Source organism: Hibiscus syriacus, unplaced genomic scaffold (genome assembly GCF_006381635.1).
Source record: "Hibiscus syriacus cultivar Baekdansim isolate YM2019G1 unplaced genomic scaffold, ASM638163v2 tig00110338_pilon, whole genome shotgun sequence".
In the NCBI taxonomy this organism is placed as follows: Eukaryota; Viridiplantae; Streptophyta; class Magnoliopsida; order Malvales; family Malvaceae; genus Hibiscus; species Hibiscus syriacus.
Genome location: NW_024062691.1, coordinates 249015 through 275459, shown reverse-complemented (window position 1 = coordinate 275459; position 26445 = coordinate 249015). Strand labels below are relative to the sequence as shown.

Below are 26445 nucleotides of genomic sequence, written 5' to 3'. Positions count from 1 at the left end.
TATACTAAAAACTACAAATTATACACTACAAACAGACATTATATTAAACAACGAAAATAAAGCCAAATATGTTTCAAACTAGCACGGTATTCACCCAAGTCTTTATTCCATCATAGTTCACAAAATGCATCAGATAACATTCAAGAAGTAAGCACTTATATAAACATTTAAAAGGACAACATATAGGTTTAGTGCAGGTTCAATGACAACATAAAGAGTAGTAGTTTATTCTTGAAACTTAAATTAGCAACACTGTGAAGTTAGTATTTGTCTTTGTTTTTTGGTTGAAGTAATACAATTCATTCAAGTTTCAATTTGGCGAATAAAAGAAGTTTTTGAAACTTAAATTCGCAACGCGATTTTAGTTTCGTGTTTCGCGTTACGATTTTTATTTTCGCGTTGTGAATTTGGTGTTGCGATTTAGGGTTTCTTCAACAAAAAGATAAAACAAAGACAAATACTAACTTCACAGGGTTAAAGACTAAACAGTGTAGCAGTATTGGCAGCAACCGAATGAATTTAGCAATCTTAGTGAAATGATTAATCTAATAATAATACAAAAAATTCAAAATAAAAATAAGAGATTAAAAAAACTAACCCTCGGTGGTTGATTTTATATTTCTGACCGTGAATGGTTGTGAGGGTTGATCTGAGAGATAGAGATAGACGGATTTCGTCGGAGATGGGGACGGATGTCGTCGTAGAGAGTGAGAGATGGAGATGGGACTGAGTTGTGCTTTAGGGTTTTAGGTTAGAGATGATTTGCGATAATACTGTTTACATTTGTGTTGCAAAATTAATATTATGTTTCGCGTAAAAACATTTGACTTTCGTGTTGCGAATTTGACTATCGCGTTGCGAATTTGGAATATCGCAACGCGAATTTGGAAAATCGAAATGCGATTTACATATTCGCGTTGCGAAATTGAAAACTGGGTTGCGAATTTGAGATCGCGTTGCGAATTTGTTGGTCATTTTAACAAATAAAAAAAATTAATGAAATTCATATATTATAATATATTTTTTATCACAGAGGTTATTTTCTTATTATAAAAATCTGAGCTGACATTTTAAATAATCGAATTATAAAAATATATAAAATTTGAAAAGCACTAAGAGGATCTAAACCAAAGACTTGCCGGAAACGCAGTAAATGCTAATTGCATAATAATTTTTTCTCTCTAATTTTTGTGAAGTAAATGCAGAAACAAATAGTTTCGTTTACAGTTAAGAACCCAAATCTGAATCTGGGCAAGAAAAAACATACCTGTAAGAGAAAAGATCAGACCCAATACTGTTAAAAAAATCAACTAAAGACAAACCTACAAACAATAATTAAACCCAGAAAGTCTTCACCTTTACTGTTTTACATCACTTATATCACTTTCCCTTCTTAAATACACTTTCCTGGCGTCCAAACATAATCCTCTTCTTCCATTTCCCGTCTTTCGAGCGAAGTAGTTAAATAGAAACTACATTATCAAAGAAAATGGTGAAGCCCCAAAGGCCCCCATCTGGCCGTACAAATCTAGCTTCGTGTATTGTGGCAACAATTTTCTTGATCTTTCTTGTAATAATAGTTCTCATCGTTTACTTCACCGTTTTTAAACCCAAAGATCCCAAGATCTCCGTCAACTCCGTCCAGCTGCCTTCCTTCTCCGTATCTAATAACTCCGTCAGCTTCACTTTCTCCCAATACATCTCCGTTAAAAACCCTAACCGAGCCGCTTTATCTCACTACGACAGCTCTATCCAGCTACTTTACTCGGGTTCTCAAGTCGGATTCATGTTCATACCCGCGGGGAAGATCGAGGCGGGTCGGGCCCAGTACATGGCCGCAACTTTCGCCGTTCAGTCTTTTCCCTTGGCTGCGGCGAATGAGGCGTCGGCCGCAACGATGCCTACAACTACGACGGAGCCCATTGGCTGGCTTGGCGGGAGTAACAATGGGTACCGAGTTGGACCCACGATGGAGATTGAGTCTCGGATGGAGATGGCGGGTCGGACTCGGGTTCTGAACTTCTTCACCCATCACGTGGATGCTAAATCTGAGTGCAGAGTGACCATTGCAGTGAGTGATGGTTCTGTCTTAGGTTTTCACTGCTAATTGTTAATTTCATCGTTCATGTAACATAAGAAGGGACTCATGAGCCATTTTCTTTAATATTTTTCAGTTTCGTGAGGATTTGAAGATTTGGGTATCAATTTTGGTATACCCGATTTGTTGTAAGAAATGTAAAAATGGTGTTTCTCTTATTGCAGTGTTAGAGAATCAAAGCATTTTGCTTAAAATTTACCAAATTATTCAGTGCTGAGAGAATTGGGTGGCAGAGTTTGGGATGATCGATCGACCGGAGAATGAATTGGCCTGGATTTTGGTAAAGTGCTGTTGATTTTATCATAAATAATTAATTGCGTGAAAGTGGTACACAGTGAGAGGAGATTAAGGAAATTATTTATAAAAATGTGCGCCCACATTAATACCTCATGAGGTTAAACCCCCTCCCGTCTCCTCTCCTGATAAATACTCTCCCTCTTCTTCATTAAAACACACACCAGACACAAATATCCAAACTCTCTCAAACCTCAAACATGCTCAAATTCTCACAAAATTCAAATTCTATTAAAAAGATAAAATATTTTATTATCTTATAATAAACTAATAGTATATTATCTTTTTTATTAATTTTTACAGTTATAAAATGGAAGCTTGTTTGCTACGTTTAGATGAACATCATATCTCGAGATATTTTGTTATTACGGTAATAATTTTAAATTTTATTTTAATTTTAATTATTGTTAATATTTAATTTATTTGATTTGTTTAGTCGTATGATCATCTGTGCTTTTTATGACGTGGTGTCAGTTCGGACGAAACCCTATAAAGACGCTGATGATGATCTGCGCCTTGTTAGAAATAGTGCTAGATCGATAAAATCAGGTGAAAATATATATGATAAGTCATTATTTTCTGTCAGGATAATATTTCGGTAAAATCGCCTCCAAATACAGCAGGCATTTCAAACCTTCATCCATTATTCTCAAAATTCAAGTATGTCTTAAAAGTGGGAAATGATCACATATAACAGTTTTAATATACAACTAAAAAAGGTATTATCGGTTTTGTTATTATTTAAATAATAAAATCAGTAAAAAATTATCTGAAACATTATTATTTATACTGGTTTTATTATTTTTTTCTATCAATTTTGTTATTGTTTGATACTTTACCGAAAATTTTATGTTTTAGGTAGAAATAATAATATTTTAGATAATTTTTATCTATTTTTTATTATTTAAATAATAAAATTAATAACACTTTTTTAATTGTATAATAAAAATATCACACTGTAGAATTTTCCCATAAAAGCATATCCTTTAAAAAAAAGAGTCTTGTCTAAAAAGCCTGAGATATATATATATATATAAAGGTAAAATACTGTTATTATTTTATAATAAATTAATTATTTAACCGTTAACGATTGTTATTATAATCACATAAATATAATGTGGCGCGTTGACAATTGAGTTAGTATCATTTATCATATTAACATCCTTTAAACAGTTACTTATCACATTTTTATTATTGCATATTCATCGACAATCTAATATAAGATTAATTTAAGATAATTTCAATCTAAAATGTTATCATGTTCAATTTATGCACCTGTTCAGTCATAATTATAGAATTATTTTTTGTTAAAATCATTTTAATCCGAAAAAATGAACCCAGAAAACCAGAAATAAAACCATGTGGGGGCGAGTTTTTAAAGGCTTTGGCTTCGGCTTACACCTTGCTGTGATTATAAATAAAAATATGTTATAACAATCAGAACGATTAATGATAAACGAATGTAATTAACTAAGAAAATGGAACGACATTACAATTTATGTGGAAAATCCAACGAAAAAACCACGGATAGAATCATAGGTGATGTTTGGTTGGCATGAATCCGTTGGAATTAGGGGGAATCAGAATCTAATTCTACCACTTTCTCATGTTTGGTTCAAGTTTTTCAAGGGAATTAAAATCCCTCATGGCTTCAACTTTCCATCAAATGAGGGAAAGTGAATTCCATCCAAGAATGAATGTAATTCAATTCCCTTGTTGGAGAGAATTGAAATTTGACCATACTACCCTCATCAATCTTTTGGTAACTTATTCATATATATTGAATAAAAATATTTTTTTTATTATTTCGGGTCGGGTCGGTTTTTTTAAGTGTGATATTCGGGTCGGGTCGAGTTCGGGATTAGGGTGAAAAATACCCGACCCGAAAAAATATATAATTTTACCTTATATATTTAGGAATAATTACAATAATACCCCTCTATATATATTTTTCAATTAAGTCATTGTTTTTATTGAATAAAAATAATTTTTTTATTATTTCGGGTCGGGTAAAACTTTATTTTGGTCGGGTCGGGTCTCGGATGGAGGTTACCTTGTACTCGGGTCGGGTCGGGTCGGGTGGACCAAAAACCCGACCCAACCCGACCCATGACCATCCCTAATTGGGATGATTTTAACTTATGATGTTTATTAGCATGATTTTTATAATTTATTGAAATGAATAATCAATCAATAAAATTAAAATTTAATTTTTTTAAAAATTTTATAATATATTGCTCCATGTAATTTATAAAACAAACTAAAATTAAGCAAAAAAACAAGAAGGGCAATCCTGTCATTTTATATTACTGAAATCAAATTCATCTGACATGTCTGCTGACCAAACAGAATATGGAATTGAATTTCAATTCAATTTCCTGCCAACCAAACAGAATATGGAATTAGATTCCAATTCCTGACAGATTTCAATTCCTTCACATATTCTAATTCCCTCATAAATATTCCAGCGAACCAAACGCCACCATAGAGGAGAAGAAAATTTCACTATGAAAAAATACAATATACAAAATACTTGTTACATCAAAATCCTAATTCCTACATTCTATTTATAAATTTTCGTCTGTCCTACAATCCTATACTTTTATCACTACTTTGATTGTAACTTTATTAACTGATTTAGAAAAAAATTAGATCATAACTCTAAAACATATACCCATCAACCTAAAGTTTTCGCTTTGAATCTCCTCTCGTATTAATGAATTATATAAAGATAAAAAATGATAAAAATAAATATACCAAAAGAGAGTTAATGAAGTATGAAGGAATTGGTGATAATTTCTTTTCCAAGTGTAGTAAAGAGGGATATGAAGTAAAAGACAAATCAAATTTTATCATTATAATATTGATAGATTATTTACAAATATTATTATTATAATTAACATTCCAAAATAACAATAAAAGATTAAATATCAATTGTAATTGATATTATTTGTATCTAGATTTTCTTACAGCTATTTAGTATCATTCTTTTATGATACTAAATAATATTTTTTTTAATTTTACATAATATTCAATATTATTATAAAATAATTTTTTTTAATTTTACATAATATTCAAAACAATATTAATAAAAATATATAATTTTACATAATATTATTTTACATAATATTTCAATGTCCGGATTTTATATAAAATAATTTTTTTTTAATTTTACATAATATTCAAAGCAATATTAATATATATGTAACATTTTTTTTAAGTTTACAATATTAAAAGGTATAAAAATATCACAAGTCATAACATATATAAATTAAAAACCATAAAATCAAGTGAAACAAAATGATTCAAATCAACTATAGCATAATATTTAAGTAAAACATATTAAATAATAAATATAATTATATAACTATAATAAAAAAAATTGAGGCTTAAAAAATCATAACAAATGATGTCATTTAGTTTAATTTTTAAAAAAAAATAATCTCACGTGACTAAGAAACATAGAAGAACATCACAAAAGTTTAAAGAGTAAAAATATGTGAACAAAACAATCTCACATAGTTAAGAAACATATAAGAGCATCCCAACTTACTTCTATAAATAATAGAGGTAATTTGACATTCAAAATCATGGAGCCTTTTGGTGAGCATAGAGTGAACTATTTTTTCGCTTCATTTGAGCTCAAATTTTAGGCTTCAGTCGAAATTCTAATTTTTTTTTTGAGTTCGAGCCTTTTCGAGTTCAAGTTTTAATATTATATTTCGAGTTCAAGTTGAACTTGATAATTTTTAGCTTGTGACTTTTTGAGTCGAGTCTTGACCGAGTTGATCTCGAATAGGTCGCAATCTGTCTCGTCTCATTTATAGCCCTAACCATAAGGGTTGATGAGGAAAGGACTGGGGTTTGTGGTAATCCGACTGCTATGAGATTATTTGAGGATTTCATCTCAAGGTGGGAGCTCGTAGATGTGCCATTATCGGGGAGAGTTTTTACGTGGTTTAGGGGAGGTGAAAATATGGCAGCGCGTAGGTTGGATAGAATTTTAATCTCGTCGGAGATTGCTTGTCAGTTTCCCCAACTTATGCAAATCACATTACCAAGAAGCATATCCGATCATAAGCCAGTAATTCTAAAAGAGGTGACATTAAAAACGCGCTACAGACCTTTCAAGTGGTTCAGTCACTGGGTAGAGGATGCTGAACTTTTCGGACTGGTCAAAAATTTATGTGAAAACAACCAGGGCAATGGTGTTGATCATGTACTGAGGATGGTTAAGTCTGTGACCAAGGAATGGGCGAAAGCAATTCAGGAGGAGGACCATGAATCTGTTCAAAAAATTGAAGAGAAGATAGATTCATTGGAAAATTTTTGTTTATCCAATGGGAATAATGGGGTAGTCCAATCTGAAATTTATGCGTTGAAGGCTAAATTGTGGGCGTCTTTGAGGCGGGAAGAACCGGAGTGGCTTCAAAAATCAAGATTAAGGTGGTTCAAAGACGGCGACAAAAATACCAATTTTTTTCATTTAACAGCTGCAACTGGAGGAAGAATGAACCAAAATTTCAGAACTCAAGGTAGAGAACTCGGTATTAAAGAAACAGAAAGACATTCAACGAGCCTTTGTCAATTTCTTCCGAAAAAGCTACAATGATGTGAAGATCGTACCTGTCAAGAAGTTTGACGTTACCCTAAAGAGACTAAGTACAGCGTAAAAAAGATTCATCGAAGGCCCTTTTACTGAGAGCGAAATTTGGCTTGCCATTAAGACGTCGGACAGATCGAGAGCGCCTCGGCCGGACGGTTTTAATTTGGACTTCTTTAAGAAGTTATGGGCGTTTGTTAAAGGAGACATAATGAAGTTCCTGGATGATTTCCACAACGGAAGGGTTGCTGATTTTTCGTTTAATCAATCATTTATCACTCTTATTCTGAAGAAGATTGGTGCCGAGCATCTTGAGGGTTTTAGACCGATCTCTCTTGTGGGAAGTCTGTACAAGATACTGACTCGTGTCCTTTCAAGAAGGATGGCTAACTGTCTCAATGAAGTCTTTGGCGAAAATCAGTTCGCCTTTATTTCCGGAAAGCAGATTGTAGATTGTGTTTTAATTGCGAACAAAGTTATTGATGATTTGCAAAGGAATAAAAAGGAAGCAATTGTGTTCGAGGCGGATTTTAGCAAAGCATACGATACTGTGGACTGACACGTTCTGAATCTGATTCTAAGGAAAATGGGATTTGGAAGCAGATGGAGGAAATGAATTAGCATGTGCACTTCGTCTCTTTCAATTGCAGTGCTGGTTAACGGTTGTCCATCGAATACTTTTTCCATTAAGAGGGGGCTAAGGCAAGGCTGTCCACTTTCACCGCTATTGTTTAATATCGTGGGGAGGCTTTAAGTGGGTTGCTGAAGAAAGAGGTTGAGGTTGGCATTTTTAATGGTGTCGGCGTGGGATCTGGAAGTATTGCTATGTCTCATATTCTATTCGCAAACGATTTGCTTATTTTTTCCGAAGCTAATCTTGTGATGATAAAAAATCTGAAAAGGATTCTCAAAGTTTTCGAAGTGGCCGCTGGGTTGAAGCTCAACGTAAAGAAGACTAAGCTTTTTGGTGTTAACGTGGAAGAAAATAGAATTATAAGATGGGCTGATGCGATTCACTGTGGATGGGACGTTTTCCCTATGACATACCTGGGACTCCCTCTTGGCCATAAACGGAATTCCATGGCATTATGGTAATCTATCGTGGATAAAGTTAAATCTAGGTTAGAAGGCTGGAAAGGAAAACTCCTATCCTTCGGGGTAGAATTACTTTGATTAGATCAGTACTGGTTAATTTATTGATTTATTATTTCTCTTACAAACTAAATAAGTGTATTGCAAATTTCGTCTGGGGTGCTAAGTCGAACAGAGTTAATCATTGGATTAAATGGGAAAATATTTGCAGGCCAATGGCACACGGGGGTTTGGGTATTGTTGATGTCAAAATTAGGAATCGTTTGTTGTTAAATAAATGGATATGGCGGTATGGTGAGGAAGATGGCAGCTTACGGAAAAAGGTAGTGGCTGCTAAATATGGCTACGATCCAAATTCTCTTTTACCAAAAGAAGTCAATGTTCGAAACTCCTCTTGGATTTAGCGCAATATTATTGCTCCGTTGTCCTCAAATGGTGATGCACCAGCTTCAAAGTTTAGGCGTGTGATGGGAAATGGTGGCAAAATCGAGTTTTGGGTTGACCATTGGACGAAAGTGATCGTTTTAAAAGATTCCTTTCCTAGAATTTAATGGGATTGCTATAAAAAAATCAGGTAAAGTCGGTGAATTCACAAGTTGGAATAATGGATTTTGGGAATGAAAGATTGAGACTCGGAGAGTTCTATTCAATTGGGAGGGGGCTTTGTGGAATGATTTCCTTCAGGTGCTTAATAGGGCTGTTTGTGTTGTCCCAGGGGTGGATAAATTAGAATGGCTTGGATCTTCCAATGGGGTTTATGTACCTAAAAGCTACTGTTTGCAGGAAATTAGTGCTGGTTCGGTGGATGATCCCATTTGAAAATTGGTGTGGTCAAAGTTTGCTCCACCCAAAGTTGTTGCCTTTGTTTGGAAGGCTGTACATCAAAGATTGCCGGTTATTCAAGAGCTTGCAAAGCGTAGAGTTCCATGTGGAGATAATTCCCTTTGTGTCATGTGTAAAAGGGAACTGGAATCGATAAACCATACCTTGTGTCATTGTGATGTTGTTTGGAATGTTTGGCAGCATTGGTGTAGAGTGTGGAAGCTTAATACTGTCTTTCCTGAGAATGAAAAATCGTTACTTGAGGTGTGGTGTAGTCAAAAGGTGAGCTGGAAGCTTCGTTCTCTATGGAATTTGGGGTTCTTTGGTCTCATCTGGAACTGTTGGATTTGTAGAAAACTAGAAATAATGCTCTGTTTAATAAACATTCGATGAGGGTGGAATTTTTTTTTGATCTAGCTTTGTTTAAGATGGGGTCTGGCTAACAGTATTTGGCCGGCACTATCTGTTCAAAGATTTTGTTAGGTGCCCGGAATCTGTTATTTTTGGTGTGAGCTGATCGTGGTGTTATTGTTGCGAGCAGGGGTGTTAAGTAGAGTGTGTGCTGGTGGCCCTCCCGTGTGCTTTTGGTTATGGTTTTGTTTTCTGATCTTTTTAGTCTGCTCCTTTGGTTGTTATGTTCCTTTGTGTTTGTTTATCTAATATGGGCAGCTGGTGAATTATTCCTTACTATGTTTTTTCATGAGTGCTGTTTTTTGGGGCGAGTTGTGGTAGGTGCTGTTCTGTCCTGCAGAATCTTGTTGCTGCAGATTGGTTGTTTTTCATGAGTATTGTTGTTCTGCTGTCCTTCCTCATTTATCTGGTGCTGTAGTTGGTTGTTTGGTATAAGACAGATGTTCTCGGCGGTTCTGTTTTGTTGCTACTGATTGGTTCCTTCGTTGGTATGTTTTGAGTTTTTGCCCCTTCCTCGGTCAGTATTGAGCCGGGCTGCTGGGGGAGTTTTTACTTCCGTGTGTTCGATCCAGGACGGGTGTAGTTGGTTGGGAGCTGCTGGTTTTTTTGTGGTGGGAGCTGGAGCTTTTTGTTCCTCGGGCTGTTTATGTTTTGTGATTGGTTGTGGTTGACTCTGTTGAGTGTATGTGCCTTTTCTTCCATGTGTATTCACCTGCGATTGATCGAACCTATTTCACTTCAAGGTGCACTCTTTTTCCTCCATTTAGGACTAGAGAGGTTTTTTAATGAGGCCCTTGGAGTGGTGTATTTGTATCCTTCTTAGTTAATACAAAGTGCATCCTTTTCAAAAAAAAAAAAAAATACAAAGCAAACCCTCTTACAGTAATACCGAGTCTGATTCTGCTTATAAATGAGATGAAACAATGAACAATGGCGCTTTCACCACTCTCTACTTGGACCAAGCAACCATGTCGATTTCTGCTTGTGCACTCCTGTATAATTCTAGCCTCTCGGCCAGAGCGCTACGTCGCTCCATGATTGCCGAATCTTCGTTCAACAATGCCGATAATCGGTTTTGCTAGCCAAAAGAAAGGGATCTCCAGGTATAAGAATTCACATTGTTTATCTGTAATACCAAAGACTAAATGGTTTATATATGGCGGTGCAGTCCATGAATACCAGTAGACTACAATTGGTTTAAGGCTTTTCTGCAACTTACCTACTGCTACCTTGGTAAGACCAGGAAGGTCAACCAGAGTCAAATTGACAACTGAAACAAAGAAGAAGAAGAGCTTGTTAATTCACAAACAATCGAATAATGTAGATAATAATTATAAATTGATTATACCATTGGGAGAATATATAGTAAGATGAATGGGAACACTGGAGATTTGTTTGGTTTGACCAGTTTTTGTATCCGTTTCATCTTGGATCTCCTTCCTAACCGCAGCTATAACACAAAAACATGCAAATCTTAGGTGCTGCTGATTAGTGATAAACGTGAAACTCAAGGGGCAAACAGATTACCAAAATCAGTGAATTTTTTTCTTTCTAGGTGAAGAAACTCAGCGTATTCTCTGCTTCCTTCTTCACTCTTATGAAGCTGTAACACCAAAGGTCGCCGAGTAACAATCCCTGCATTCATTTTTAATCCAAAAAAAAAATTTACTTCTCGGAAAGAAAGATTGAAAAGTGCAATTGATTCATTGTTTTACCTGATCCACGCGGTAAAAAATCCTTGCCGACAATGCTTTCCAGCACCGATGACTTCCCTGAACTATGTTGAAAATCGAAATTCAGTTTAGAACAAATGAATGACGAAGGAAAAAAAAAGAGAGTACCGACCTGACCGCCAACGACGACGATTGAAGGTAAAGAGTCCCAAAGAGTAGGCAATGCGCTTGCTTCTCCATGGTCACCAAGAGCCGTGCAAGCTCTTTCAATCTTGTTGACAAGGGAAATCAAATTGTCCATTTCTATTGAAATTCAGATGAACTGGATTTGTTTTTGAAATGGAAGGAGCTTGCCGTGGCTTTAAAGTTTGAAGTGAAGGTGAGTTGAGAGAATAGGACAATGAGAGGGAAAAATGCAGGTCGGAGAGTTAGTTTTATGAATAAAGCGGGGTTTTGTTTTTCCCTCTAATTTTCATGTTCGTCCGACCTGCATTTTTCAAAGTTTACAGATGACAGCACAAAAAATCTGAATATCCGAATATCCGAAAAAAATATCCGAAACCGGTTTTGGGAAAAACCGGTTTTTTTTAACCGGATTGGATTTTTTTAAACCGGTTATTTTAACCGGTTTGGAGAAAAAAACCTAGACCGGTTTTTTTACCGGATAAAAAACCGGTTTGAAAAAAACCGGTTAAAAAACCAGTTTTTATCCGAAAAAAAAAACCGGTCTGGGTTTAAAAAACTAGCCGTTAATATAGCCGTTTGTGGCCGTTTTTGACCGTTTTTTCTTTAAAAAATTACCATTTTACCACCCTAAACATGTATAAATAGGTTGGGGATGTATTTGGTTGATTACAACTTTCTCAAATCTTATTACACAACACTTAAACATCTCTCAAATCTTAGTTTTGTAATTTTTTATTCATCATGAGTAACACTGCTGAATCTTCCGTCGGGGGAAACCTTGAAGTCGTGAGAGTGATCGAACACACTCGAAACAAAGATATTTGGGATCACTACGATTTATGTGAGATGTCAAATGGCTCGAGGAGGGCGCGTTGTAAACTTTGTCTAAAGTTTCTTGCATCGGAAGGAAACACAACGTTGAAGAACCATTTGACAAAATCATGCAAGGCACTTCGCTCAAGATCGGATCCTAGTCAATCGAATCTTACACCGCAAGGTGGTGTTTTTGTTTACGACAACGAAAAATTACGAGAAGCGTTTACAAAGTTCGTGATTACAAAAGCATTGCCGTTCGACCACTTTGATGATGAAGATTTCACGACAACAATTCAACAACTAATGCAACCACGTTATACTCAAGTAAGTCGTACTACCCTTAGAAGAGATGCTATAAAAATGTGGCGTACGGCGAGGGAAAAAATGATTTTAGGATTCCAAGAACACCGTTATGGTGTGTCGCTTACATGTGACGTTTGGAGTTCCCCTCATAATACCGGAAATTCTTTTTTAGCCGTTACGTCACATTGGTTAGATCAAGATAATTGGCAAATGATGAAAAGAACAATCGCGTTTGAATTATTCGGTGAGCCGCATACCGGTGCTAATTTATTTACACTTTTAAAACGGGTAATTTGTCTTTATAAATTAGAAAATAAAGTTTTTTCTATATCTTTTGATAATGCATCGAATAATACAAACGCGATTCCAAGATTAAAAATATTACTTTCACCGATTTTAGACGGTGCGTTTTTTCATACCCGTTGCGTTGCACACATAATTAATTTATCCGTGCAAGCCGGTTTGGAGGTTATTGAGCCAATTAGATTAGAATTTAAAACAATGATAAAATCGATTCTTTGTAACAACAACAAAAGACTAAATGATTATAAACGATTTTGTAAGTCTGTTAATAAAAAAACTTTGGGTCCTAATTTGGATTGTCCAACTCGTTGGAACTCAACTTGGATGATGATGCATACTGCCTTAAGGCAAAGGGAAACATTGCAAACATTTCACGATCGGCTTTTCGAGAGGGGTCATGTCCCAGACATTTATCCGGATTCGAGTTGGGAAACTATAGCCAAAATAACCGATTTACTTGAGGTTTTTAAAAATGCAACAACTTTTTTATCCGGTGTTTATTACCCTACTAGCCCGTTGGTTCTTAATCAAATATTTTTGTTGGCTACCCGACTAAATGACTTTGAATTTGAAACCGAAGTTTTTCAAGAAATTGGCTTTGCAATGAAGGAAAAACTTTTAAAATATTTTAAGGAGATTCCCCCCATTTTTACTTGTGCCGCCGCTTTAAACCCAACGTTAAATGTTGGTGGGGTTGAAACACTAATTGAACAAATTGCGTTTGCTTTTAATCTAACGGATGATGAACCCAACTTTGTCCAAAACCAAATAAATTATTTTAACAAATGTTTTCGAGACATGTTTGCAATTTATTTAAATAAATACGGATTAAGTAGTGTAATACACGATCAAATGAGAATGAATGCGGAATCATCTAGTAGATGTCCAAGTAACATAAATTTGAATCTTTTTAACACTCTTGTAAATTCCCAATCCAAACGATCACGTACTACCACCCCAAGTAGCGAGTTGGGAAATTATATGTCATGCGATTTTCTATCAAAAATGACATTTGAAGAGTTTGAAAGTTTGGATATTTTGGCTTGGTGGAAAGAAAAGGAAGTACAATTTCCGATTCTAGCCGCCATGGCCCGTGATTTACTAACCGTCCAAGCTTCTACGGTAGCTTCGGAATCCGCTTTTTCTGTTAGTGGCAGGGTTATATCGCAACGGAGATCAAGACTAAGTCCCGAGTCGGTGGAAGTATGCATTTGTTTAAAGGATTATTTGGATGGAGCGGCTCGTAAGCAACATATCACCACCCTAGAAGATGCAATTGATGCCGATTTGGAAGCAAACTTACACATTGAAGAAGTCGAACTTGGAATATCCCCTCCAAACGAAGAAGGCGAAGATGATGAAGAAGAGATGGCAATGTAGTTTATTTTATAACTTTATTTCAATTATCGTAAACTTTGTTTCAATTATCGAACTTGAAGTTTTTAAGTATTTGAATTTATCGAACTTGGAAGTTTTTAAGTATTTGAATTTATCAAACTTGGAAGTATTTAAGTATTTCAATTATGTTGAGTTAATTAAGTATTTCAATTAAGTATTTGAATTTATCGAACTTGAGGTTTGATGCTTTCTCTTTGATTCTCTCTTGATTCTAGTTGCTTGATGTTTCTTGTCTTTGATCAATGACTTCTAAGCTTGCTTAAATACACCTTGAATCACTTCTGAACGTTAGTGATAATTAATGAAGATAATATAGCCGTTTAAGTGTGAAAACATTTAATAAAAATGCTTAGAGCGTGGGGGAATCGGTACCCTCTCATAGGGAATCGGTTCCCTAAGTGTAAAATTCAAATATTTCGACCGTTGAATAGGGGGGAATCGGTACCCCTATGGGGGAATCGGTTCCCTCCGAGCATTCTGGAAATCTCGGAGCCAAACCATTCAGTGAGGAATCGGTACCCCCTTGGGGGGAATCGGTTCCCTATGAGCAATCTGGAATATTAAAATCGGTTTTTTTATAACCGGTTTTTTAAAAAAACCGGTTTTTTTAAAACCGAAACCGGTTACACCGGTTAGGATATCCGGCCCTCCAAACCGGTTAGAAACCGAACCAGTTAGAAACCGAACCAGTTATTTTATAAACCGGTTTTTTTTCTATGGGAAAAAACCGGATCGGATAAAAACCGATCCGGATCGGATTGAAATCCGAATTATGTGCAACCCTAATGGCAGCGTTTGCCTATTCATCAATTTCTGCTCCTTTCTGTTTTTGATGGAGGGCTTTTTCCACCCAAACAAACAAAAACTAACAATTGCAATTTTAACATTTTAATTCCAAATATTCCTTTGCTTGGTGTTACAAACCAAAAGGACCATTTTTATTAAAAACAAAATAGGGTTGTGAAAAGAAACGGATCAAATCGAACTTACACTCATGTTTGGATTCATAATTTTAAAAATCGTAATCATCTAAATCGTAGTAATCCAATATGACCGATGTCCTTGCATGCGCATTTGTCGTTGTCACCGAAATACTTTATCAGTTCATATCATTGCATACAATTTGCTGCAAAAATATTACGAGTGCCAAAATGAATTCCATGAGTTCATTCATTACATGAGAAAAATGTAATTTAACATATAAACAGTAACTTGTGAACCAAGTTACCCAGCAAGTTGTTGGAGTAGCTCTTGGTAATGACACATACTGATGTTTTGTTGCCACCATCCTTCCTAAATCTGATCCAGTATTAGATTGCAATATGGTTCAAAGGGTACTCGGATCGTTGTCAGACATTGAATCTCCAATGTTGATTCCTCAACTTTTTTGGGAGAAAGTATATGATGATCCACCAGATTGATGCTGAACAATGTAAAGTGAGTGCTGCTTGAGTCAAATATTTACTGGCCCGAGATCTAGATCTGTTCGGTTGGTATGGATTGGGAACTAAGTAGTCTCTCTGCCTCGTCATTCGCTTCGGCTTGGAGTTTCCATTTCTGTAAAAAACAGGTAAGAAGACATATTAAAAGTCGAATGGCATGCCGGAAAACATAGCAGAAGGGGAAGAGTAAAAGGAACATTGTGTTGAGAGATAGGAACATGCCTCTTCAAGATTCTCAATCTCCATGATTTGTTGTATCTGCTCAGTAATCGTTTCCTAGAAAAATTCACTTAATTACATTAATACATAAGCTTGCCAAATGCAGAGAAGATATATAGAGACGGCTACTCACTGCACTGCTTGCTGCTTCAGCAGCTAGAACATCAGAGTCCATTTCTCCCTCAATTTCAATCATTGAAGAGATCTGGTGGATGAAAATATCACATGTATTAATCTGATACAGTCCATACAGAATAAACATAAATGAAGAGTAGTCAAGGTTTCGATAATAGAAAGACTTACTTTTGCATAACTATCAATGAGTTCAATCCTTCCCCTGAGCGAATTCTCCAAACCTTCTCGCACCCTTTTGATTCTACTTCTTCGGGCACTGAAAATAGGAAACGAAGGAAACATTGTTCCACCATTCTGAAATAACGCATAAAATCTTTGAGCCATGAGAAGAGACAATGACGGCTGATGGAAAAGATGTTTATCTTAAGATTAGAAGGCACAACATTTATTAAGACCACAGTAATTAAGTGTTTCACCGATAAGAAGGTTCTCCTACAGCAAAAATTTTGTTCTCCAGTTGACACATGCGAGCCAGCATCCACACCTACACCATGAAATGAACAAGCTTCTAGAATAAACATCAAGCCACCCTAGGGTGAACAGAGTTAGAAAAACACTATTTACTAATGATTGGTTGAGAACTGCTATTTATCTTCTTCTTTTTTTGAAAGAGGGTACTTTGTATTAAAATGCAAAGTACACCACCTCAAGGACCTTGTTAAAAAACCTCCCTAGTCCTAAATGGAGGAAAAAGAGTGAACCAAGAGGTGGTATAGGATTGGTACAAGGATATCACAATGCAACAAACATTACATACCCCAACCCACAACAAGTACACCAAACACCCAAACATACCAAACAGCGACACAGCGAAAAACCAATAAAAACAAAAATCAGGCAACCACAGCAGTAATGGACTGTCCGAAACCAGCAGCGTGAAACAGGAACACCAGGCCTGCTTGTCAATACATTGCAGCATGACTTAATTCATCTTAGGCGTCACTCTAAACCCGACAAACACAGCAAAACTCAAAGCAGATGTTATGACTGGAAAGCCTCAACGAACTTACTACCAAAACTTTACCTTAAAGAAAATGTTACTCCTTATCAAAATAAGCAGCCCACCTTTTCTTCAAATCCGAGTCTGATAGAGATCTACCAGAAAGTTCAGAGGAATTAAGATCAGATTTCAACAAATTAAATCTCTTCATCGCTCGATCTCTTTTTTTTCTCTCAGCTTTCGAAAGGACTTTGTCTTGAATGTCTAATAGCGTGCCAAATTTCTTCTGCTTCCTTTTAATCCTATTGGTCGACACCATTTCACTAGAATGAACAGAACTATCCGACTCTGTACTCGGACTGTCCAAAGGCCTTCTACTATTGAAAGATGATTTAGACTGCCAAAATTTTAATCCACTATTTGAATCCAAAACCCCAATACATGCTTCCACATCCTTGATCCAAAGCCCATGCAAAGGCGCAATCGTCCCAGCAAAACCATTGCCTAGTAAAGTAGCACCCAATTTCACGCCCAATTAATATTCTCAAAAGTATTATAAAAGCCATTCCATGGACAAGGAAAAACATGCGCCTTTGTCCCATACCGCCTTGTCTTGGGAGCAACAACCGAGCGCCCCATGCTTGTAACAAAGCACTTTTTCAACAACCCATCCAATGACACATTCGTAGCATGCGCAACATCTTCTATAGCAGCACACACCTCCGCCTCATCGCCCACGTTCTTCCTACAAACTGCCTCCAAAGCATTAAAAGAACCACTCTTCTGACAATGTGAAACATGCGCAGGAACCCCATAAAGCATTGTCTGGGGAATTATATCATGAGCCCATAACTCTTCAACACGAGGGCCTTCACCTGCTTTCTCCGCCACTGAACTCCACGATCCAACACCAACTAACGAGCCATCGCAGAGAACTCAAGTCTCTTCCTTTCCAACCTCCATATGCGTGGATTCAAGAGAAGGTTGAGAAATCATTCCAACACAAACCTCCTTCTCAAAAGCTTTACCTGGCGAAACATCAACAAACTCTTCCACCAAGGTTAACGGAGAAGCACTAGCCAAATCCAACGAGGACGAATCTACCCAAACAAAATCAGGGCTAAAACAAGGTTCAAACTCAGACACAAAGACAGTAACAATCCTTTCCCCAAATTTCAATTCGATTGATTCTTCCACACGAGCTTGACAGTTCGTAGTGATCTGAAACAGAGCCTTATCGAAAGAGCCTGGATTTAAGGTCCCTTCCTCAATGGAGATAAGTTCTCCCCATTTCTTAGCAATGTTTCTGAATGTGGAATGACTCCACACAAACGAAGGGATCCCCTTGCACGAAAGCCATGCCCGACGGCTGCTACACTGAAAATTCTCTGACCACACTTCCACTTTCTCAAAGCAGTTCTTCAACGCTCCAGACTGGTTAAATAGAGTAAAATCCCTACTCTCTTCATCCTCAAATATAATTAAAATTGCTAATCCTCTTAACCTCATAATTTTCGGACCTACTTTTCCTTCCTTGAGCATAATAGCGGAAAAATCTTTCATTTTCATAAATTTTCTACATCACCCTATCAGGCAATCTCTAAGAGTAATTAGCTTATCCTCATCAACAACACCGACAATGGGAGCCTGTAAAAGACTGTCAGCCTCTACTTTATTCTTGACCTCAGCTGGATTTGGACCCGAAAACTTCTTTCTCCAGAAAGCTTCTCGAGTTTGAAATCTCGCCATGAAGACTCTAATTTTATTTCCTTGAATCCAAGATCTATCCGCACATCTGATAGCCTTCCTCGCGTCCTCCAATATGGTATAGCGAATAAAGCCAAACTTGCTCCCTCCTTTGCTTCTTTTGCTCGGGATGAAAAAATCGACCACCTCACCGTATTTATCGAAATAAAACCAAATATTTTGATGATGAAGAAACTCTGGAATATTAAAGATGATCACCGTAACACAGTTTCTCACAAACGAACTACTCACCTTACTAACCTTATTCGCCATGATTTGAGATATGAAACGGGATGAAAAAGAAATTTTGTTTTCCTATTTATCTATCATATTTGGAAAAATATGTTTTTTCAGCTTATATCAAGAAGATCAACAGATAGTCCAATCAAGCTCATACTTAGTTCTACACTGCTACATTCACTACCAATATACAATACGAAGTTCATAACTGTCAAAAAGAAAGATCATATATCGTTATTCAATCTTAAGAGAATCAATAGTCACATACACATGTAGAACAAGAGATAAAATGAGTACATAATCTTCATATTGGATGTAATATAAGGCTTCACTTAGTGATGATCAAATTTCATGATTATCTTTGCAAATGCTCATTTCAAGTCGCTTAACCAGAAAAAAACACATGCACATTGACCCAGATTATTTCTTAATTAAGTTATTAGCTGCAATGTGAGTTTTCAAAACAATAATTTGAAGTTGATGAGATATTGCGTTAAGACTGCCAGGGTGGGAGAGATTATGAGTTCTAATACACCTTAGGGACAAAGTCGAAACTTCAAACGCTCAGGAGGCCCAAGGGGTAGATCTAACTAGAAAAATTGTCAACTATGTACAGTTTCCAGTTGCAAGACCATACCTCTTCTTCAGCAGCTTGTTTTAGATCCCTGATGCGAGACTGCAGTACATCATACTGAGATAACAGTTGCTGTTTGATGGCAGTTGTTTCCACTGATCTCTGAGGAAGCTGTCACCATCAATCACTAAATGAGCATACATTTATTCTCTCCAAAAAACAATAGTTTTTAACAGGTTCCATTGAAATTGTGGAATCAGATTCAGTGCTGAACTAAATTATCTTGATTGCCATGAACAGGAAATGATACCTTAAATCACTGAAGTGAAACCATCAAGCAGTAAATAGCATTTAAACCAGAAACATAGATTTAAATTATAGGTTTGAAAATGGTTGGGACCTCAATACAAACAGGCTTTTAAGGTTTTGCTCGCATAATGGTAGAACTAAAGCAAGTCCAGATCATGGCTTACCTGATTTAATTGGGGAAAAACCACAGAATTTAAAGTTGCTCCAACAGCAAGTGACCCTACAGCAGCCACAGAAAGCAATTGTGGTAAGCTTGGGTCTATTATCCCTAAGGCAGCATCTCCAGCAGCCAGAACAGTGAGAAGTGGAATGATAAACTGAGGCTTAAGTATGGAATTGTTTCCATCATTTGCAGGGGCTCGTAGTAATTGTGATTCCCGACCATCTTTATGGTTTGTCAGGCACATCGGTTCCCCAGGATAAAAGTTAGGTGCCTTAGGAGTAAACTTGAAGGGCCCTATCTCTCTATAAACATTTGAAGGAGCAGCACAAGCAATCGTTACCCTTTCTCCTTCTTGTGCAGGAAGCTCAACTGTTTCAGTAGCAAACCTGTGTGTACGGGCCATACCAGAAGGGGTTTGCACCTAAAATGTGGATGAAGGTGGAACTAATCAAAGAAGGCCCAACGGGGATATTGTACATTAACTGAGAATTGGCAGAGAGTCACTGAAAGTGGTAATTCATATAAAGAGGGTTTATATTTGTTTTCCGTAATAAGAAGATTGTGAAAAGAAAAATCCTTTCATCAATGAAGAAAAAAATTATATGAACAAATAGCAGACTGAATGATACAAAAACCAAGTTTTGAATCCAAAAGATCACATTGTCAAATCAGAAAAACTGAATGACTAAACAAGGTAGTAAATGCATACCAGAATAGAGTGAACAGCAGCAGGAACTCTTTCCTTCAGTATCTGCAGAGATTTTAGCCCCCTTTTCCATGCTGGAATCTCCATGCTGCGTTCGGCAGGAGGAGTTCCTTAGAAAAAGTGAATATCCCAGCATTAACACCATACATGAATATTGTGTGTTATCAACACTAAAACCGAAATGGAGAAAATAAAATTTGTTTCTTTATGGTCTATCAGTTCAATTTATAAATATAGTACATCCAAAATTGAGTGTGCGATGTCAGTCTCAGAAATTTAAAAGAAAGTGTGTCCAACAAAGGTATGCTTATTTTTTAAAAGTATTTCTACATATTTAAAGGATTGTATTTTCATACACATTTCGAACATGTGTTGGCATAGTTGTAGGACATGAGCACTTCAAAAAAATTGAAGGGTCTGAATCACATAGACCACAATTATCCACTAAAAACGCTTGAACTTTGTTCTTATATTATGAGATTCATTTTCTGAAGTATTCTGAGAATGCACTAAACTTTGATGACTGAGATATGAACACAAACGAAGCTTAAAGTAGAATGTCATGTCAGATCAAAACTTGATTCAGGAACATCAAATTTACTCCTGCTGGGAAAAGTCAAACATCCCAGAAAGTAAATATACAAAAACAAACCAACCTGATTTCTTCTGAATCAACACTAACTATGTTGCCAGAAACTAGCTCATACTTGTAGCGGCATTTGGCACAACATACAATCTGCAGAAATGCATAAATATAGAAAGCAAAATCTTGAGTAAACGATGCATAGATTTCAGCTCAAGCCTCAAGAACTTGAGCAAACAATTCCATAGAGGTACAGAAACAGAACTTATAGGAAAATTCAGACAACCTCCAGAGAAAAGTAGGTTCTTTTACAAGCACAAATTAGGAAGAATAACTTTCAGAAATATGAATAGTGCAAACATTACAAAGAGAGAAGAGCAAGTTAAGAACTAGCAATCAACTGTGCATGCAAAAATGTAGTTCTTTTTCTTTCTCTCGAGGTGATGATGACCTTGTATTGGCATTTGGCACAACATACAATCTGCAGAAATGTATAAATATAGAAAGCAAAATCTTGGGTAAATGGGGCATAGATTTCAGCTCAAGCCTCAAGAACTTGAGCAAACAATTCCATAGAGGTGCAGAAACAGAACTTACAAAAATTCAGACAACCTCCAGAGAAAAGTAGGTTCTTTTACAAGCACAAATTAGGAAGAATAACTTTCAGAAATATGAATAGTGCAAACATTACAAAGAGAGAAGAGCAATTTAAGAACTAGCAATCAACTGCGCATGCAAAAATGTAGTTCTTTTTCTTTCTCTCGAGGTGACAATGACCTTGTAGTTGGCATATTAAGGTTCAAAATCATGCAATTATATCCTAAACGTAGTGGTCGTGGTAGCTCTCTCAAGAAGCTTCAAATCCTACGAGTTACAAATAAAGAACAGGCGAAATACCAGAACCAAAAAAGCTAAAATGTGTTTTTACCTGAATTCCATGTTGTGGTTGAGCAACACCAACAGCAATGGAACAAATGGGGCATTTTACAACTTTCCCAAAAGGTACCTTTTATAAGTGAAACAAAAAGACTCAAAAGGCTTTCCCAATCAAAATGATCAAAAGGAACATTTTTTGTATGGTTAAAGAAGTTCAAAGAAAGGACTTAGTACATACCTCCTCACTAGGAGAAACTCCAACTCGGCAAATATCATCAATCATTCTAAGAGCATCAGAGACCCTTAAAAATGCTGCCAAGCCCTGAACTAATGTAGAGTAAATCCCAACATCGGGTCTTGACCATTTCCATCTTTCAACCAATGGCCCATTATCACTTACACCTATTAACAAAAACTTTCAATAAGTACAAAGAACCATTTTTCATGTTTTAAGGTTAACCAGAAGAGAAAAGAAACCTGTGTCGAAACTGGTACGCATGGCATAGAAAACAGACAAACCCAAGTCAGCATTCTTACGATCAAGCGCAGCGTTTATTAGCAAACGACAGTCAGAAACACTCACAACGCCGCCGTTTAGTTGATCATTACTTTCACGCTGGTTCTGAGCGATCATTTGGAGTGCTTCATCGGCATCTTTAGAAGCCGAGACTCTGCTCAATAAAGCCTCGTCGAAAACTGAGGTTTCCTCCACGACGCCGTTTGATTGGGTTTCTTTTAAGGAAGCTCTGAGTCTGAAAGATTTTTTGGTTTTGAGAGAAAAAAGGGGATTGGAGCGTAAAAGGAGAGACAGGAGAGTGAAGTTGCTGTTTGGAGAATAGTCGGGTAGTTTAGTGTTTGGAGGGGAAAAGCGTGACAGCCATGGTGAAGAAGCTAAGCTCAGACTCATTTTTCGAATTCTTAGCTCTCTCTCTAGAACGGGGAATCCAATATTTTATGCTTGCTTTTAGTTTAAAATTTTCTTTTCTGGCATCACTTCGGAGATGAGGAACGAGCGGTTCAGAAACCAGAGGGTATATGGGAGATGTTTTGTTTGTAGCGTGCATATTAATAATTTAAATTTTTTTCGGCTTCTATGCGAACCAACTTGTTGAAGTTTTTTTTTTCCGGGTAAATTACATTAGATACCAGTCAAACTTTAGATGTTGTGTCATTTATACCATTAAATTTTTTATTTTGTTTCAATTATTCCACTGAATCATTAAATCGTTAACGAAACGATGACATGATTGACACCTATCGATGTAGACACCTCACCAAAATGATATTGGTTTGATCTGAATGTTAACGATTTGTCGGCCTAATGGTATAATTGAAACTAAAATAAAAGTTTAGTGTTATAATTGATAAAATTAAAAGTCCAATAATATAAACGATACAATACCTAAAGTTTGGTAACATCTAGGGTAGTTTATCCTTTTTTTCTCCCTCTACGAAAATCATGTCTTGAAACTAGTGGGTGTAAACGAGCTGAATCGAACTCGACTATTGCTTAGCTCGACTAGACTCGAAAACTTTGAAATGGAGTTTGACTCGAAAACCGTGAACTTAAATTTTTTAAGCTCGACTCAAACTCGAAATTCTGAACTGAAGCTCATGAGCAACTTGAAAAGGCTCGAAATGAAAAAAAATCTTAAACTTAACTCGATTGAAGCCTCAAACTCAAACTCGAACCTAAATCTTATATACATGAAAAATCTTACTGTATTTAAAAAAATCAATACATAAATGTTATTATTATTAATAATTTATTTTAGAAAATAGAATCTTAATATATCATATTTTCGAGCTGCTCGCGAGCTTTTCAAGTCGAATATCAAATAACTCGAGTCGAGTCCATTCGATCCGAGTATTTATCGAGCATTGATCGAGTCGATCTCGAATAGCTCGCGATCTGTCTCGTCACATTTATAATCCTACTTAAAACTATATGTTTATACTTTTAAGTAACATTAAGAGAAAATATTAAATTTCAAAAAACATTAAGAGATTCATATCAAAATTTGAGAATTTAGGATTATTCGATTTTTCAAAATCAAGTTTTAAAATTTCCTTTTTTGTTGTTGTTGTTTTCATAAGACATCAAAAGGAAGAAGATGAGCGGATGCCATATATATATATATATATATATGTTCATCGAACTTTTTTAATACGACCTTTAAATAATTACCAAATAAAACACTAAACATCTATTTGATAAAAAAATACATAAAAGTATAATTTATAAACTTATTTTTCAATTAAATCTTTTTTTCTATACTGAGACTGATTTAATTCTCATTAAATCAAACGTAGGTTTGAACAGTTCCAATAATAACATTTTAAAATTATTTTATTAATATATTTGGTTTAATTGTTCGTGGGAATTGTTGAAAATTCAATGCACCTTTCGGTGCAAGTTGAAATTGGAGAAAAAATAATAAATTCACCGAAATATGGTAAGTCAAAAAAGGGGTTGTAGTTGTTGAAAATAAGAAAGGGCAAATTACAAAGTTTAGTCACTAAAGTTTAGGGTATTTACAAATTAGTCCTTAAAACTTCAACTATAAATACCCTGGCTCATTTAGTTTCAAAACCATCCCAAAGCATTCTAGCTTTCTTCCAATACTAGAGAGAATTTAGAGAGTTTCTTGAGAGTTGTTTTCTCCTTTTTATCAAGAGAGAATTATCATTGTTTTCTCCTTGTTAGATCGAGAGAGGTTGTAATTCCTATTTTCTCATAGTGAATTTCTTCTACCGTTGCTCGTGGTTTTTATCCTATATTATTTAGGGGTTTTCCACGTAAATTTTGTGTCTTCTTTATCTCTATTTTTTATTTTCTCAAATTATCAGTTGCGATTTTGCTCTATCCGATAGCCGTCTTCCGTAACAATTGGTATCAGAGGCAGATTTAAGTGTGTAATATCTGCTTATTGTCTTTGTGGTTGCCACCAAAAGGTAGATCCTCCAACATAAGAAAGTAAGAAGGTATTACCAATTCTTTGAAGGTTCCAGAGAACTATTCACGATAGTGAAATAGTGGGAGCCATCCGTAAAAGAAGCCATGACAACGAAATTTGATATTGAAAAATTCAATGAGAGAAATTTCTCATTGTGAAAATTGAAGATGAAGGCAATCCTGAGGAAAGACGGTTGTCTAGCAGCTATCAGTGAAAGGCCGGTAGATTTTACAGATGACAACAAATGGATCGAAATGGACGGGAATGCTATGGCAAACTTTCATCTTGCATTAGCAGATGAAGTATTGTCAAGCATCGAGGAAAAGAAGACAACTAAGGAGATATGGGATCATCTCACCAAATTGTACGAGGCCACATCGTTGCATAATAAAATTTTCCTTAAGAGAAAATTGTACACTCTCCGTATGCCAGAATCTACTTCAGTGACGGAGCACTTAAACACACTGAACACGTTATTTTCTTAGCTTGCATCCTTAAGATGTACAATAGGAGAACAAGAACGTGCTGAACTTCTGCTTCAAAATCTACCTGATTCGTATGATCAACTCATCATCAACTTGACAAACAGTAATGTCACCAGTCTAGTCATCGATGACATTGCAGCTGCTTTTCTCCAAGAAAAAAATCGGCGCAAGAACAAGGAAGACAGACAAGTAAATCTGCAACAAGCAGAAGCATTGACAACGATGAGAGGGAGATCAACAGAACGTGACCAAAGCAGTAGTCACAAACATGGTAGATCGAAGTCGAGGAGCAAGAAGAATTTAAAGTGCTACAACTGTGGAAAGAATGGTCACTTGAAGAATGATTGTTGGAGTCTAAATAAAAACTCCAATCCACAAGGTAATACCGCAAACACTTCAGATGATGGAGATGTTCTATGCTGTGAAGCGTCAACCACCGTGGAAGGAAGAAAAAAATATACAGACATATGGCTCATTGATTCAGGAGCAACATATCACATGACCTCAAGAAGATAATGGTTCCATCATTATGAACCTATCTCAGGAGGATCTGTGTATAGTTGCAATGATCATGCCTTAGAGATCGATGGCGTGGGAACCATCAAATTGAATATGTATGATGGAACAATTAAAGTTGTTCGAGATGTACGGCACGTGAAAGGTCTGAAGAAAAATTTATTATCCTACGGATTGTTGGATAATAATGCTAGCAAGATTGAAACACAGAAAGAAATCATGAAGGTGTTCCGTGGAGCGCTTGTGGTGCTGAAAGGTGAAAATATAGCTGCAAACTTGTACGTGCTGAAGGGAGAGACATTGCTAGAAGCAGAAGCCTCTGTTGCCTCATGTAGTTCAGATTCTACAATGCTATGGCATAAGAAACTTGGACACATGTCAGAACAAGGAATAAAAGTCCTTGTGGAGCAAAAGCTACTTCCAGGCTTAACAAATGTATCACTTACTTTGTGTGAGCATTGCATAACAAGTAAGCAGTACCGGTTAAAATTCAACACATCAAATTCTAGAGGAAAAAGTGTTCTAGAATTGGTTCACTCTGACGTATGGCAAGCA

The 26445-nt window shown here is 36.1% G+C and overlaps 4 protein-coding genes across 5 annotated transcripts; 2 read left to right on the top strand and 2 right to left on the bottom strand.

Moving 5' to 3' along the window:
* The first annotated feature begins 1409 nt into the window (after positions 1-1409).
* On the top strand, positions 1410-2283 carry LOC120120304. Of its 2 annotated transcripts, XM_039139961.1 has the most exons (2): positions 1410-2071; positions 2263-2283. In XM_039139961.1, exons 1-2 carry the CDS (start codon positions 1490-1492, stop codon positions 2266-2268), a joined length of 588 nt encoding a protein of 195 aa, XP_038995892.1. In that variant the 5' UTR covers positions 1410-1489; the 3' UTR covers positions 2269-2283. The 2 variants fall into 2 exon arrangements, with proteins under 2 accessions (XP_038995892.1, XP_038995891.1); XM_039139960.1 differs by lacking the exon at positions 2263-2283 and having other exon boundaries at positions 1410-2164.
* Positions 2284-6275: 3992 nt separating this feature from the next.
* LOC120120406 lies at positions 6276-7004 on the top strand. The gene has a single exon (XM_039140061.1). It carries the CDS (start codon positions 6276-6278, stop codon positions 7002-7004), a length of 729 nt encoding a protein of 242 aa, XP_038995992.1.
* Positions 7005-10269: 3265 nt separating this feature from the next.
* LOC120120405 (dynamin-related protein 12A-like) lies at positions 10270-11294 on the bottom strand. Its single transcript, XM_039140060.1, has 6 exons — positions 11166-11294; positions 11036-11092; positions 10886-10955; positions 10669-10770; positions 10511-10590; positions 10270-10398 (listed from the first exon to the last, which is right to left on the bottom strand). Exons 1-6 carry the CDS (start codon positions 11292-11294, stop codon positions 10270-10272), a joined length of 567 nt encoding a protein of 188 aa, XP_038995991.1.
* A 4059-nt stretch (positions 11295-15353) lies between these two features.
* Positions 15354-22947, bottom strand: LOC120120303. Its single transcript, XM_039139959.1, has 12 exons — positions 22410-22947; positions 22171-22334; positions 21985-22062; positions 21130-21209; positions 20477-20561; positions 19769-20188; positions 19359-19466; positions 16212-16279; positions 15964-16051; positions 15794-15865; positions 15664-15717; positions 15354-15556 (listed from the first exon to the last, which is right to left on the bottom strand). The coding sequence occupies exons 1-12, from the start codon at positions 22837-22839 to the stop codon at positions 15476-15478; spliced, it is 1728 nt and encodes a 575-aa protein (XP_038995890.1). The 5' UTR covers positions 22840-22947; the 3' UTR covers positions 15354-15475.
* Positions 22948-26445: the final 3498 nt, after the last annotated feature.